The 17,439-nt window shown below is 31.5% G+C and overlaps 1 protein-coding gene across 2 annotated transcripts in view; it reads right to left on the reverse strand.

The window, feature by feature from the left end:
- The window catches only part of LOC110110038 (actin-related protein 8), an 82,754-nt gene extending 76,053 nt beyond the window's left edge, over nucleotides 1–6,701 (reverse strand). The window contains exons 1-2 of one of the 2 annotated variants that reach the window (XM_020841327.2): nucleotides 6,056–6,701; nucleotides 2,797–2,882 (exon numbers count right to left, since the gene is read on the reverse strand). In XM_020841327.2, the coding sequence (XP_020696986.1) occupies nucleotides 2,797–2,882; nucleotides 6,056–6,375 (406 nt within the window). In that variant the 5' untranslated portion in view covers nucleotides 6,376–6,701. The remainder of the gene's footprint in view (nucleotides 1–2,796; nucleotides 2,883–6,055) is intronic. The other variant, XM_028700225.1, reaches the window with a different exon arrangement.
- Between the last annotated feature and the right edge of the window lie 10,738 nt (nucleotides 6,702–17,439).

The following is a 17,439-nucleotide window of genomic DNA, read 5'->3' on the forward strand; positions in this document are numbered from 1 at the left end:
CCTTTTTGGAAACCCAAGAGACACCATAAAAAGAAACATTAAAAACTAAATAATATTTAATAAAAAGTAAGATAATAAATGAACTAAAATGTTAGCTAATAATGAGCTAACCCTTAGTTCAATAAATGAACTAAAGACCAGCTCATAAATGAGCTAAAATTTCAGCTCAAATGGATTGAGCTATTAGACTCAAGGGAAGCCAAAAATCTAATTATTTTTGTCATGAGTTGACCCCCCCTTTGTCTACATCAAATATAGATTTTAGTCTTAAGTTTTAGAAACTTGAGATTTTGGGAGAGTCTAGATTGATTGTTTCCTCCTCACTTGGTATTGATAGAAGTAATTCAGGATGAGTGCTAGTAAGAGATAGGTCTGCTCAGATTCTCCCTTTTATGTTACACTCTAGATTGACTATAGAGGGTCAAAATGGGGTGTGACATTCAGTCTATATATTTCAATCTTCTAAGTGGAACATTCCTCACCATAGATTCAATTTTTGGAGTTGCATTTAGCATCAATTTTGAATCTAATTGAACAACTACTGCCATGATACATTTAGACTAACACTATGCGTTCGACCATATGGATTATTGGTGCTTCCTCTTCTCTTTGTTTACATGTGCTAAAACAATTACAATCATTTATCAACTATCATATACTCACTAGATGTTTCTCCAAACTCTATCACAAATATAATCATTTATCATGAAATTCATATCATTGTGAAGCATGCAATGCTGAGTCATCACTTCTTGGTGCCAAATTTAGTATTCTTAATTTACACAATTTAAACTGCTTCTAACTTCAATAGTTTGGGCCTATCCTTTACCTACCTAGCATAATGGCATTAATTCTAGCTTTCTGCACTATTGGTGCTTCTTCTTCTTTCGCTAACCATGCCCAAACAATCTTAATTTCCAACTATCTTACTCTCACTTGATGACAATCATAGACTTTCTAGAATATACTCTTTTTTCATTGTATGTATTAATGACATCATTTTTCCATACTAAAACATAACAAATGCTCAATAATGTAACGCAACCTAATCAAATGCTGTGAAAATCCCTCACACAAAGAAATTCTGCTAACGTTGTTCAGGCACCATTCTGCACAATTTAGCATATAATCCATATATTTTGGAACAATCAGAAAATTTAGACCAGAAACACTCCGATATAATATTTAGTCATTGCAATAGCTATGCAACTAAAAGGATATAACCAGTGCACAGGGCTTGATGTCAAAATCACAATGCAAGTAGCAAGCTCTTGCACCAAGCCCACCCATTAATTACGACATGTTAGAAGATTTTAAGAAAGGAAATTGAAAAAGAGCAATACATAATGGGCAGTGATTGACAAAAAAAGTTCAATTTGGATATGCTCCTTGCAAGTAAGCAACAATAAAATAGAACAAAATTTCAAAGAGATGAGGCCAAGATTTATGTATGATGTTGAAAAATAGTATTATTTTGATGCAATCTAAGGCTTCGATACCAAATTGATGTAAGCTAGGTCCTAAAATCAAGTAAGGGAACACTTGGAATGCAAATTATGACACTTCCTTTCAATATCACATAAGCAAACACAAATGATGGAAACTAAGTAGGAAACAAAACTTAGAAAATAGTTAGAAAGACACACAAGAAACCAAACAACTAAATTAAAATACCCTCAGAACAACCATGTATGACACCTTACATGCAAATCATAAATCAGAAAAGGTGCTCTAAGGAAAGGACAAACCAGAGATCCATCACAAGAATTATGATCCAGCATAGGCCAATGCTCCTCCAGAAAATACTAAAAGAATAGGGCACGACACACCTTACAGCTCAGAATATTTAGAGTAGAAAGATACATGTGGAAGGGAAACTGTGGAGACAAGAAGTAGATAGAAGACCAAGACAAAGTAGTAGAGGAAAAATAGAAGATAGCTCGTAAACTTATAAGAAACCTTCAGGTTCTCATAATAGTTTAGAGAAGAAAGATGCATATGGAATGAAAACCATGGAGAGAAATAGAAAGAATTACGAGACAAAGTATTAGAAGATAGGGGGAAGATAGTTCGCAAACTAAGAAAACCCTCAGGCTTTTTAGATGATCCACCAAAAAAAATTTCACAAAGGAATCATCCCCAATTTATAGGAGAAAAAAGGGGGAATGACATTTATTATTCCACATAAATGGGCCACCAAAACAACCACTAAAACCCGTCCAAATCAGCATATTCATGGAGAAGTCAAAGCAAACAGCACAGGGATCAGCAAGGGAAAGAAACTGAGCAGCTAGCAACAGGGAAACCAAGAAAACAGCCGGGAAACCAAGCATCCAATAGCAAGGAAACCAAGAAAACAACAGGAAAACCGCACAGCCACATGGGGGGAAACCAAACAGTCACCATGGGAAGACCAAACATCCACATGGGAAGACTAAACAGTCAAATGGGAAAACTAAACAGCAGCAGGGAATTTAAACAGTCAGCAAAGGAATGAGTAAACAGCAAAGAAAATGAGAAGATAGCAGGAAAAAGGAAAAGACAACGGGAAATTAAAAGAAGACACAAGAGAAAGGGAGATAAAAACACAAGTGGAAGATAAAGAAAACATAAAATAGCTAGTCTTAATTGCATCATATTTCATTTTGTTCAACTTTATTCATTGAAAAAAAAAAACACTTTGCGGCATGCAATGAATAACCAAGTCAGACGTCCGAAATGAAAGCATAAGAAATATCGTAAGTTTTTTATTGAAAAACATGTAAGACCTAAATAAATATGTAATTTATATCTTACCATCAATTATAATTGTGCCTGGAACATTCTCACGTTGCGCATATGTATGCATGAAAGATAGCTCTGATGGAGGATCTAAATACATCCTGCAGTGCATAATTAAACATCAAATTGATGGCATCAAAAGTACAAGGAAAAAAAAAACATTTTTTTTTTTGAATTAGTTTGATACCTTCTCAAAAATTGGATGCATCAAGACATGTTACTTATAAATCCATATAACACCAACATTAGTAAATAAAAACTTTATCCACACACTAGAGAAAATTATTGATTACTCAAAAAATTATAAGTTGCTAAATGGGACACTATCTTCAAAGCACCAAGCAAACTGTCATTCTTGTAAATGAATATTTGAGCCTTTAAGGAATGAAAATGCTTTTCATTCCAATATGTGGTTGTAGTTTGTTTTGGAAATGCAATTTAGTAATACCCATTAACCCATGTCAAATGTCCACACTCATTGCAACTAAGCACAGAGAACACACCAATGAAGCAACAAGTCCATCTATGTGATAATACAATTATTTTATTTAATACGAAACAATAACAAAATAATAATAGCACAAAACGATCAAAAAAAGCCTTCAAAGTAATTTTCATGTTCATGGTTCATGTTATGAGAGCTTTTCATGCGATAAAATGCAAAAAAATAATATCAATAACCTATGGAATCTAAAAGCCCTATCATGACAAAAGCTTTAACCTTCTAAAATTCTTCTTTTATCTTGGTCATAATGCTTCCCATTAAAAAAGTCCACCAGATTTTATAAATTCCATTTTGTAACAGATTAGTAGGATTTTTTTTTTTTTTTTGGTCATACTTAGAATACAGATCATTAGTCAAGTATGTTTCCATACAAAAAAAAACAACATGTCAACCTTTCTACATTCACCTTGGCTTCCTTTTACTTAAACAGCCTTATTTACGCTTCCTAAATAGAATATGGTGAATTTGTGCCACTTGAGTTGCACCTCAAAGTTGTTCCTCCCATGCATTATTTACTTTTAAGTTCCTAATATAGCAGTGAAACCATTTTTAGAAGACCAGGACAACAAATTATAGCAGTCATCCTGAGGATGCAATTATAATTTCCCATATTGCGTACATTTTTCTTTTCATATTTTAACCTTCAAGTTCCTATGTTGATTGCCCTTCCATCTTTTAGATGAGATTCAGAAACAATAAGTGTGATTCTTCATTGTATTCATTTTAGAATTCAACTCACTTTTAGAATCACATATTATTGTTTTTGAATTGCTAACTACCTACTATAACCTTACCAATCAAACCTTTTTTCTTTAAACGAAAGCGCTCAACATAGCTAGCAGTTGAACCCCTTCACACTTTATGAGGTGGGCGCAATAACACTTGAGCTAATGCTCATTCGTGCTACGCATCCAATCTTACTATAGCATTACATCTATCACTTGTACCTTGCTTCTGATCAAGTACCCGAGCCCTCTTCCTGAAGATCGAGCTATTTCATAGACCTTTCTATATATTTTATGGATAAATAAATACAGAAAAATGCCTAAATATAGTACAAAAAATCCTCAACAGTAAAGCTAGATACTTGAAATCAAGAAAGCAAAAAAGGATAGCAACTTTCAAAGTCATACTCTTCAAGGTCAACATGAATGGCATAGTTTCTACAATAAAATCCACAGCAAAGTCTATCTATATTAAGAATGATTAGCCAATCATTTACTAATACCATAACAAATAACCATCATTATTTTCACAGAATTCATACACCACCCATTAGTTAACGCTGCGGCATAAAACAAAGCAGCTTCTGACACTTGTACCTATTTTTGAACAACCGTAAGTAGCAAACAAAGAGACAAAGCATGATTTCACCAAAATAATAATGAAGAAGAAAGTGGAGTGGTAGAACAAAGAAATTAATTGTTAATTAAAGGATCTTGAAAATAGCTAATTCGTGGTCATTGCACGTTAAATAATTGTCCAAATAACTAAACAACTGACCTTTTTTAATAACTTATTAGTAACTTATTCATTAAACAATGCATAGTTAACTAGCTAGTCTCATTAGTAATTAATTAACAAAAAACACATTAATTACTAATTGAACCTAATTATCACAAGCATAACCCAAGATAATAGTTTGATTAGTAACCTAATCACCAACAAATCACTAATTAACTTATTAGATGTCTGACTGGTAACTAATGAGCTAATGGGCTGGCGATTAATTAGCAAAAATGTCTGAATAGCCTAATCATCATAGGATTAACTCTATTAGTTGTTCAAACAACCAGTTCATATTAAAGGAACCGTAATTATGTAAAAAGTACTCAAAATATTAATCAATCAATGAACATAACATCAGTTATCTAGAGCATAGGCATTGTAATCTAAACATTTAAATTTAAATAATCATCCATTTGTTCCAAAAGGATTAATAATATATTTCAGATTAGAATTCTTGTCAACCTTTACAAAATAAATAAAGTTATAAGTTCCTAAACTTACCAGATCTTCTAGCTTACGGATATACATAATCCTGAATGTCAATCCTCCTTGCAACCAACAAACACTTAATTCGGGAGACGGTGGGTTATGGGTCAAATATAAAAATCATGAATCCACCAGTGTGTGGGCAAGAGGAAGGATCTAAGTTGTTGGCTCTTTTATTATTTTAAGTAGCCTTGCTCTCACACTCAAAGGGCCATTAGTCAGTGTCATGGTTGAGACATTTACATATGGTGTAGAGTGTTCTCTCATGCTTTGAAAAGTGCACAAAAAATGTTAATAGCATGTGAGCATAGATGTTCTAATTGAAATAATGTGTTCTAATTTTAAGTTTATATATGTTCATTATGCGAAGGATCGTCAAAGTGATCATTCAACAGCCACAATGCACCATCATAAGAAGGTTCTACATTAAAAAAACACAAGAAACTGGCAGTGAAACTGACCAAAGATGAGGAAACAATAATTAAAGAACCAAAAAAAAAAGCAGTCACTGCCTATCAGGATCTGATTATCCACTAGCCGAATTGATTGGCGAGGGATTAATCAGGATCAAGCCAAAGCACTACTTAATCAAGCAATCCAAGTTTTCTGGGCTCATTTTATCACGGTATGAAGTTATGTATGAATATAAAGTTTAATCCTCCTAAGGAATATTAAAATTTGATTCACTAAACTATTCTATTTAATAATCAGGACAATGAGTAACGATTTATCAATGGAACAACAGCGTCCATCAGAAAAAGACTGGAAACTTACATGGAACGAAACCCAACCCGTAGGTGCGACTCGGCAAACACCACAGAATCCCAAGGCTCCTTTCCATTATGGAGAAAGAAGATCCACAGCATGTTGTCCGATGCCAACGATTTCCATGCCCAGCAGACAGCTCTCGCCTTTGCGGCGTCTCTGGGCCCAAGCATTCTCAGAATCTGCATGAGCACATCAGTGGGCAGCTGGTCAAATGCCCCCATTGAGAAAGGCCTAGCTGGAAAATCCAAAGATCCACGACCCGAATTTGAAGTCGAGCCCGAGCGGCTGAGCATCGATTCCCAGACCTTCTTCAGCAGCATCGCCATGAAAACCGCAGCGGATAACTTTCCACCTCATGACTCAAAACGAGCTTCCATTGAGGGACGAGATCGGGAAGGCAGAGTTTGGAAAAATCGAAGATGAGTAGGGTTTCAGCTAAAAGGAAAGGAAGAAACAGAACCACGTGACCGTGGAGGGAACAAGGAATAGCTGAGACTGGTGGCCCGAGACTGGTAGGGATGATGGAACGCTTCCGCTGCGACCAAACTGTCGAGAATTTCAGCTGCCAATCATGTGCTCGCGCAACAGCCGGATCCGGCCCGGGCAGCTCCGCCTAATTTCTTTTCGGATATAGAGTGCTAAATTATAAAAACAAACTTATTCTAGATTTAAATAATAAAAAATATTCAGATCAGGCCGTCATGCCAACGATGCTTACTTACCCTCCATTTGTTGAAAATCGTCAGCTACAAGGAGACTTTATTTTTTATTTAAAATAAAAAAATCATATTCAAAATAATTTTAATTTATGAGATTTTTTTAGTTATTATTTTCTTTTGTAATATGTTATTAATCTTTTAATTGCTTAATATTTTGATGATTATTTTAATTATTTAATTTTAACATGATAATAAGGAATGAAAATTTCCTTTTGAAAAACGAGTGTTATATTTATTGAATTTTGTTTATAACATATAATTTTTTTAATAGTTTATAAAAAAGTTTGTTTAAAATGTTTGGGACCATTTTAGATCACATTTTTTTCTACTTTTAAGAGATTTTTGTACTAAAAAAAATTTACAAAAAATAAAAAAAGGTCCCAAACAAAACCTATTCTAACAACCATATTAATTATTAGTGTGAATACATTAATAATTAATTATATCTACTCATATATAGGCATGCTTGCCATCTTTTAGCATCACATATTTAAAATTTTTATATGCATCACATAACATTATTACAACACTTGTGGATGTTGTTAGTTTGGGCAGTTCTCTTTTTCCTTATTTTATAGTGATGGTGATCATGGCCATAAGAAACTTTATGAAGATTAGCCACTATTTCTTATAAATGCAGGTTAGGTTAAATGAAGCATTTTGTTGTTATAAGCATCATTTGACATAGTAACATGATAAGTTATTTTAGAGATTACATGCGAAAATCATGCACAACATAGTGTTCTAGAAAGTGATTTTTTTATCAAAATTGAATGGGAGTTAGTGCAATGGATTTTTATGGAGAAATATGATTATTTTATGAGCTATGTTTCATTCAATCAAGGTATCATGCATGTGGTTTTACAGTTCATGATAGAAATATAATTAGATGACGCGACCAATAATTATACAAGTGGCTTTATAGTTTGCGGTTTTAAATATATTTTATTTAACATTTTATTTTCCTTAAAATTTACTGACCTTCAATTGCATGTATCACAAGTTGATGATGATTGTTAAAATAATTATGTTCATCCTTGGTGAGAGTTATGGTTTAGATGTTAATGCAATATACTTTATCAAAGTAATTTAGCTTTTTAATTTTATTAATTTTATCTATTTTATGTTGGTAAATCAAATTTAATTGTCTTTCTTATATTTGTTTCTTTTAATTTATTCAAGTTATTCATATATTTTGTTTTTATGTTGAGTTGTAATTTTATCATTATTTGTGATTATTCATCATAGTAAATGAATGAGCTTTGCCCTCATATATTTTACCAAAAATATAAAATGTACGCATTAATGCATCATAAAAATAGTCAAGAAAGTTGGAGAAAATGACTTAAAATTACTTTCTCTATGATGTAAATTATATATCATAGAGAAAATAGAAGGTTTTGTTTGTCACTTTCTATTCAACAGAAAAAAGAAACACATTTCTCACTCAATGTCTTTTATTTTGTACACTATAAAGGTTAGTTGAGACTTCCAATTCTTTTTTAGAACTATAATAAATAAAGCATTCTTTTTATAAAGTTATTTTAGTATTTTTTATGTAACTAGCCTAAGATATACATCCATTTCAATATTTTTTTATGTATATAGTAATTCACCACTTTATTTGTGGCATTGCTCAAAAGCCACAAGAAACTAGCAAGCAAGTGCAACATTCTTATGCAAATCATGCATGTGAATCTTTGGAAGAGTTAAATGAATCTTTTTTAAGTCTACCAAACTTTTGGCATTCACATGATTGTTAACATCATAACTAGCATGGCATAGGTAAAGATTGTATTTACAAATTATAATTGCTTTGTTTGTTTTCACGTTTCACAAACTCTAAACTTTATTCCTTTTTATTTTATGTAGTATAATATCATACATTTGAACTCATTGTGGTTTTATTGATTTTTCTATACTAGAAATTCAAATTGTCATAATATTCAACACATATGGACCACATCTGAATAATGATAATGATTGTTTTGTGGCAATGCAATACATCTTTGTCGAGCATTAAGTTTACAAGTGTGACATATTGATTGGGCTTCAATTAATCCTATGTATTATCAACTACCATGGGATTTATGAGCACATAAATATAGGCTTGGTCTTCAATAGTTCACTTAAATGTTATTGAAAAGGAGAATGAGTTATTTACTTTTCTATCTCTTTCAAACATTGTAGTTTTGCTTTCTTTGGGGTTAATCATTTGTATTATCTTCTTTTCTATCTCTAGATGTGAGGGGTTGCTATGATGAAGGTAAACGTGTGACTAAGGCTCTTATGTTTGATTATCATAGACAGCATGGCATATATATAATTGCTAAAAATTGCTCAGCCCTTAAAACACTCAATTTTACAACTAATAAAGTGGTAGAACTACTAGCTATGGAAAAGTCTAAATTAGTTGATTATTCTTAATTGCACATGACAAGGAACAACAAAAGTAAGAGCTCTTTAATATGAATTCTTAGGTAAGAAACATCTATTTTCACTTTTAAATGTTGGCAGTTGCAACAATTTATTTTTACTTCCTACTTTGAATATTCAGAGTTAAATATTGCACCAATAATAGTCCCTGGTGCTTAATTAGAGGTGGATTTAGAGTTGCCCATAGTTTTGGATTGGGAAACAATGTATTGTGAGGTTGGCCATCATACATTGTGATGATTTTTAGTTCAAGTTTTAATTTATGTGCTCTTTTTTGCTTCTATCAACAACTAAGGCTTCGTTTGTGATGGCTTTTTTATTGCTTTTTGAAGCAGTTTGTACGAAAAAGAAGCTTCAAAAAGCAGTAAAAAAGCCGTCTCAAACGAAGCCTTAATTTGTATCAACTATTTTAATTGAAATTTTTTTCTTACAAGATAAAAAAATTGGTTGAAATGGATGCATTGCTGCTTTCTTGCTTAGCCATGATTATCCTCGACATGCGAAGCAATGCCAAGGGCTTTCCTCTTCTTATCCTTCTGCAAGTTTGGTAAGGAGTCTTCTTTTAATCTGAAATTAGTTACAAAGCCATTAGTAGCTATTAGGTGCTTTTAAAAGCATAAGTGTAAATCTTAGCCTTCATTTGGGATAGCTTTCTTGATGTTTCTTAAAGTAGTTTCTAATACAAAATTTTAATTTTTGTATTATAAAGCTGAGAAAGTCATCCCAAACAAAGCCTTAATCTCATAATTTCTTTCTCAAATTTTCATGATAGTATTGAATTATGTGACTTATATAGAGTTCACTTCAATGAAAGTGAATTCATGATTTTTTTTTTTTTTGGTATTATACTTAAATTGTAAATTCTATACACTTTCCAAGTTGTCTCATTTGAGGTTTGGGTGATTTTAGCATAAATTTTGTTCTAAGGAAAGATAATTGAGCATTACTTTCTTACAAAGAATAATGATTTTTTTTCTTTTCTGAATTAGTTCCAAGTAATTTGGAGATGAACCCAATAGCATTACTCTTTTTTATGCTTTCCTAGAAGAGGACATATTGTAAGGTAAGCATTGAGAAAAATTTATTATAATATTATGATATTTTCTTCCCCCTAACTTTGTTTATTCATGGTTGATTAAATTTGTCAATATGTAAATGATCATTATTATAATTATTTTTATTGATAAACTTATTAGTTCATGTAATGAAATTAATTTAATAATTTTAAAATATTTTTTTATTTTCAAATTTTTATTCACATGCATTTTTTGCACTACAAATTTATTAGCTAGCCTTTATAAATAGCTACTAACCCTAGGGGCAAATTTTAATTAATTAGATTGTTCAAGCTCACACACATTTAACAATCACTTCATAAAAAGAGCTACAATGTCATAGTAGACTGAATAAATTAGAGTTTGAATTGATAAACCTCTAGCATGCTTTAAAACTACATTGAAAATTTTTAAAGTATTAGCCTTCCATATTGTCCCATATAAAAACCTTCCATATATCTTAATTGCAAATGATGAAACTTGTTAGAAACACTTTCTATTAACTCATAACTTGCTACAATCCACATATTTCTAAAACTTTTCATGCATCATCAGTATTAAAAGCTGAGTACATTTTTTCTATACCAACTCTACATCTAACATAATCATTACCCATATAACTTTTTGAAAGTTATCAAGTGTGGGATAATGTTTATGTGTAACCTAAAGTAAGATATCCTCGCAACATGATGATTGAAACTATGCATAAATCTTATCATTCAAGAACTTCTGGTATTACTTCTCTTAATTTTTTGTTGAGGAACCACCAAAACTCATTGCATTCAAACTGCTTAACAACAAATGCTACTAAAATAACCCATTGTCGCATTAATAGGAATAGAGGTTAGCAAAGTTCCTCTATATATTTCCAACAAAAATTGATCTTCTATGCTTAATAATGGAAGATATTAACTCCATCTGCTTATTAATGGTCCAAAAGGCCTAGAACGAATGATTGAATTGGTTGGAACGACCAAACTGCCCTATGTAAATAGAGCCTCTTATGACGAAATTAAACAAATTAAATAACCTCCATGAACCTAAACAAAGACCAATATGGTTCTTCACAACTTCCAAATATGGCCTTGATGGCCTTGCAACTAGCATCCCATGCTTTAATGTATGAAACTTTGTCAATGAGTTTTGCTTCCACCCATCCTACTACGTCCTTTGATTTTATATCAAATTATTAATGAATATGTAAAGAGATATGAATGCATTGTTAGTCTCCATTTTTTATGATCAAATGTGTACAGCTTTGCTCGACTGATGTACTTGAAATTCTATTAGCCTCGCCAAGATGCTTAATGTTTGATGCTTGTAAGCACCACTTGCAGGTCTAAATGGATAACCATGTTGGACACAAATAATTATTAGCTAGTTTTTATTAGAGTAAATCAATTATAACTAGATAGTATTAAGAATTGACCAACCACTAATTGTGCACTATAGTTCACTCTTATTTGGGAAGAACATATATCATTCATTTTGAAAGCCTTACTAGACTAACATCTTGTCTAGGTGAGGAATGTCATCTAACATCTTAAGTGTATACAAAAGTGAGTCTACAAGGAATGATGATATGAAGGTAGAAAGGCACATCCTAAGAAGCTTATAAAGGATGTGTATAGAATTCTTTTGTTTTTTTTCATCTCCTTAAGTTGTAGCATAGTCCATATATAAACTCAAAAGAGTATATCATGATATGCATCAACATAGGTTTGATGCTGATATAGTCTTATATTTATATTCCAGGATGATGAGCTAAAAACTTAATCACCATGTATATTGGAAAAAAAATAAGTCATGTTATTTTTTTAAATTCATCTTTACCTTACATATTTTAACATAACAAATACCTTAAGATCTAACATCATCATATCATAATAATCCTTGGTCACTTCACATCATTGTCCTCACCTGGAACTATTTTAAGTATCACTCCTTTAAGAACATGTAAAACATTAATATTTTGATATCCTAATACTTTTGGGCATCTCATGTTATGGTATAGAGAATTCTACTGACTATTCTAACCCTTAATATTAATATAGATAAACATAAGTCAATGGAAGTAATCGATCCTTTCCTTAGATGACTGAGAAAACCTTATTGATTCTCATGGTGAATTATGGTAAGAGACTTATTACAACCCAACCCAATAAGACCCATACATAAGATTGGTCATATCATGTTGATTTATAACATGCAAGCCCTAGAATCTACATTTTGAAAAAAATTTCAAAATATTTTGTCCAATTTTTAAACTTTAGAACAAATAACAATGATCGCAAAGCTATTAATAACATCCAATATACTGAAAATAAATTCATTCATAAAATTATCTTTTCATCTCATCATCAAAATGAATATACAACTACAATGCATGGATGCATACTAGGTTGTAGGATGTAATAATAAAACTAATTAGTCATGACTATACAAAAATCAAAAGAAAAAAATACCTCTATAAACTCAGATCAGATCTTAACACTACTTCTCAATAGGCCCTTTATCTCTCTGATACCTTAAAAATAAAGGCAAAATAACTATGAGCTGACACAACTCAGCAAGGCATATTTACCAATCTAAATTTTCAAATGAATCCATTATTAAGCATTTAATTTAGTGATAAAAGTAATGGAATAAATCATTGTATTTAGCAGAATAATAATTATATTTATCAAGAATTAATCAAATAACAATATTGAGAAAATAAATAAACAAGCAATTCATATCAAATAGAATTTAGAGAATTATGACCCTTATACCACCAAACAAATAAAATTTGTAGAATGCTAACCCATATAACTTACAACACATAAAATTTAGTGAATTATGAGAATATATATATATATATATTTTAAAGATCAACGACTCAAAATTAGTGCAATTCATGCACACCGGATTCCGTAACCCTGAAACAAAAAAGGGTTTGTTCTCAAGGATGACTGAATTAATTTTGAAAAATTTTAAAATTAGATTAAGGACATAAACAGAAGTCGTGGGGAGGTATTTGGAAGCTCTAAAAAGCTTTTATTAGAAAGCTATATTGGTCTAAGTGTAGTGAGTCAGATATAAGGTTTTGAGAAATTATTACCATTAGATCTTCTAGATTTTAAAATATCTGAGCTTGTAGATTGTCCATGATGGTTCTTCCTCTTGAATCCTCGATCTAATGAGCTACGGATCGCCCATAGCATGCCTTGGATGGATCTAGGCTTGCTTTCGCAGGAAGATCACCACCGGCGAGGTCTCAAGGGTAACTTTAGCTCGAGAAAGATGGAAAAAGGTGGGGAGAACTCTCACACCAAAGGCTTCCAGCTTAGAGAATTCTAGGGAGAGAGTCACTTTCAAGAGAGACTCTAATAAACCCTAAAACATCTATTTAAAGGCTTCGAGTTATGATAAGGAGTGGGGATTAAATCTAGAGCCAATTAGGAGGAAAATAGATGGGTTTAGCCATGGTTTTGAGTTAAAGGAACCATAGGAATGGTTTTAATTGATTAAAAGGGGTTCAAATTGACCTAAATAGGTCAAATTGATGCAATAAGACTTGGGTTGACCAAGTCAAAGGTTGACTTGGTCAACCTAGTCAAAGGTTGACTTGATCAACCTAGTCAATTGAGTCCAAGGTAGTGGGGGTTTGAGTGAGAGATAGGGTTTATATTTAAATAAAGCTTGAATTGACCAATTGAACTCAAGGGAGGTGGTCTTGGGGCCTGACTTGGTCAATTTGACAAGGTCAACCCTTTGATCCAAGGTTCAGGGCAAAAGAAAGGTCAACATGGCGCAATTTAAAAAGTTATCAAAATCGAAGTAGGTCAAACTATGTCTATCTTAGATTTTAAAAATATGAAGTTTTTTTTTATTTTTTAACTAAATTTATATTTTTGTTACCCAAAAATAATGATAACGACTTTGCATGAGTAAAACTTTTACTGCATAATTTTTATGAATATATTTTTTTAAAAAAATTTATACTAGGGGTTTTAAAATTTATATGATTTTTTATCAAATAGAAAATAATATGGACTCTAAAAAATAATTTTTTTGTATAATTAAAGTCTTAAAATAATATGTTACATAATCTTTAATAATTTGGTTATGTTTTGAAACTGTAAATTTTTTACTTAGTAGGAATTTTAATAGAAATATGTGCAATTCTAATATAAGTTCAATTATGCTTTAATTGCTACGATATGATGAAATATGTATTTATGTGATTGAATTATATGTTTTATTGGTTGAATTGAGAAATTATAGGGGGAATTGTTATGAAAGAAGAAAACTTTTCTCGTGACTAAAAAGTCATGTTTTTGTGCCAATAAGGTATGTTCTGGTGGTAAAAATATTATTCTAGTGCTATAAGTACATTGGGAGTAATAAGAGACCAAAATCATTTGAGATTCTATTTAGGACGAGAGAAATCAGTTATGTTCCATTATATAATATGGATTTCAATTTATTTGATGCTCAGTTTATTACTTAAATCTCTGGATAACTACTATGCTCTTATTATTTTATCTAGCAAATTGATTTATTATACTGCATTTAATAAAATAAATATTAAAATTTTATATTAGTGTTCGTGGCATGCTGAGCTATTTTGGCACATTGTTTTTCTGCATTTTATTTTCATAATCTGGAAAAGGAAAAGAGCATGCTGATTAACAGTATAGGATGTGGCCTTAGTTTATATTGATAAGTTTTCTATTAATTTTTTCACAGTAATGGCTAGTTTTATTATTCAATTCTCTAGCTTTTATTTATAGTTGTATACTGTGTTTATATATATCATTTTGATTCTAGCGTGGTGTTGTGGCGTGTAGGAACTTTAAAGAAGAGTCATGGTTGGAACCATGGCGCTAGGACAAATTTTAATATTTAAAATATCCAAATTCACTATTCCAATTGATCCATTTAAGTTGAGTAGCCTCTTAGTTAGAGAGAGAGAGAGAGAGAGAGAGAGAGAGAGGGTTTTCTAGAGAGAAAATCTCTATTTCAGGCTACTTCGGGTCGTTTTCAACTTATAGCCCAGTTTTGAAAATTGCTCGGGTCAAACATATGTTTCATTTTTCCTACCTCAAATTTTGATAATTCAGGGTCTTTGGGATTTTTCTAGCGTAATTTATAACTTTATTTTATGAAAACATGGTTTTCTCAAATTCTGGTGAATTTTATATGCGTAATTTTTTATATGTTATTGGTATGATTATTCTGATAATTTTGAGTATTTATTCAAGATTCTCTAGTGGGTGGTTTTAAAAACCAACAATTTTTATCAATTCAAAATTTATTTTAATATTTAAAAATAGGGCTTAATTTAGTTAAGGCTTCATAATGGTGTTATACACAATCTCTATATATAATAGAATTTTGAAATGATAGTTTTGACAAATTATAAAACGTTGGGTGTAAATTTATTTTGATAGTTATTAGAGCATTTTTGTAGAATTATAAAATAACACTGACATCTCTTTAGTTGTGTAGAATTCACTTTATTTTTAATATCTATGTTCAAAATATTTGAGTAGTTTGAAGGAAGAAATTATGCTATGTGTTATATTTTGGAGGTTTTGAAGCCTGGGGCTATTTTGACATTTACTAAGAATGGGTTCTATTGGCAATAATAAGGAATTTTGTTATTTGTTATGTATTAGAAGTTAAAGCCTGAGGGCCATATCGATATTTACTATGAGATGTTTGTTTATTTTTCAATTTGTTTTAGTGAAGTTTTAATAATTTATTAAATGTTTTTATTTTAATTTAGTATCATTACCTATTTTAGTTTCAGCTTTTTATATAATACTTATGTTATTATTATTATTTAACCTTTCTTTCACCTCTTTTGGTTTGAGTTATTGATTCCTATTTTAGGATGTCATAACCTACAGCACCTACTGAGCTGTTTTAACACACTTCCTTCTATTTTTAGGCTAGGGAAAAGGTAAGTAAACTGAGTAGTTTTTAATATTATAATTTGATTTAGGTTGTAGGTATGCATTTTGGTTTTTTTTTTTGCAGGCTTGAATTTTATTTTTATTGTACAATTTTGTTACCAAGAGCTATTATAGATAGACCTCGGATTTATTTATATTTTCTGGATGATATATAGAAAAATTATTTATGAGATTCAATAGTCTTCCATTATATATTTATATTAAGTAGTGACTTTGTGTTGTACATAATTTGGATGTTTCAATTTCATAGCATTTCTCCAACTAGATCTTAGGGCCAATCTCTACTTCTTTCCATAATTTAGCATGATATAACCAGTGTGGTGCCATGGGTCATATCAGTTCGTGTCATGACATATGGCATTAAAGAGATATTGTTTGTCTTACCTTTTTTTGGATGATTTTCTTCTATTTGAGTGGTATCTCAGATCATATTAAAAAGTGAGTGATTTAGATTAGGTTAAGGGTGTCAAAATAGGTTTCAGGTTGGGTTCGAGTCTAATTCGAAATTGACATGCCCTCGTCTGACCCTACCTGAACCTTTCTCAATTACATAAACTGGTGAAAAATATGATGCTGGACCAAACCTACCCCAAACTTGGGCTCATTCTACCTGACAAGCAGACCCAAGGAAGTCCAGAACAGGCAAGGATGGCAGGGGCGAGCATGATTATGAGGTATGGGGGAGAGTCTAGCAAAGCGATATGATACGGTGCTGGAGAGATACATGGGGTGGGCAGGATGCGATGTAAGCATGGTGCAGGTGATTAGGTGAGATTTGCAGGGGGGATGCTAGTCATTTTTGGGCTAGCAGGTTGACTTGGACATGACCTAATTTTTCAAATGTATTGAGAATTAGAACCCAAACTGACCCTGACAAGTTTGTTAAACAGGTCAACCAGAATTAAATTTTTGGTTGTTTCATAAATTAACACCACTAGATTAGGCACTGGCAATGCTTACTCCTATTTAGTTAACAATGGAAGTCAGTCTAGTTATATATTTATCCAAACGAATTACAATAGAGCATATCATTTGAGTCCATAAAGTAAGATTCTCTTTCCATCTTTTCCTCAAGTTTATCCAAGTTCTTTTTGTCCATGGAATGTTTGAAAAGAGAGTTATGGTCTCAAAAGATGAAGGCCATTCTAGTTACCCATGGCTGTAAGTTTTTGACCTCCCAAGAGGCTTGGTTGAATATATATATATATATATATATA

Source organism: Dendrobium catenatum, unplaced genomic scaffold (genome assembly GCF_001605985.2).
Source record: "Dendrobium catenatum unplaced genomic scaffold, ASM160598v2 fragScaff_scaffold_1470, whole genome shotgun sequence".
In the NCBI taxonomy this organism is placed as follows: domain Eukaryota; kingdom Viridiplantae; phylum Streptophyta; class Magnoliopsida; order Asparagales; family Orchidaceae; genus Dendrobium; species Dendrobium catenatum.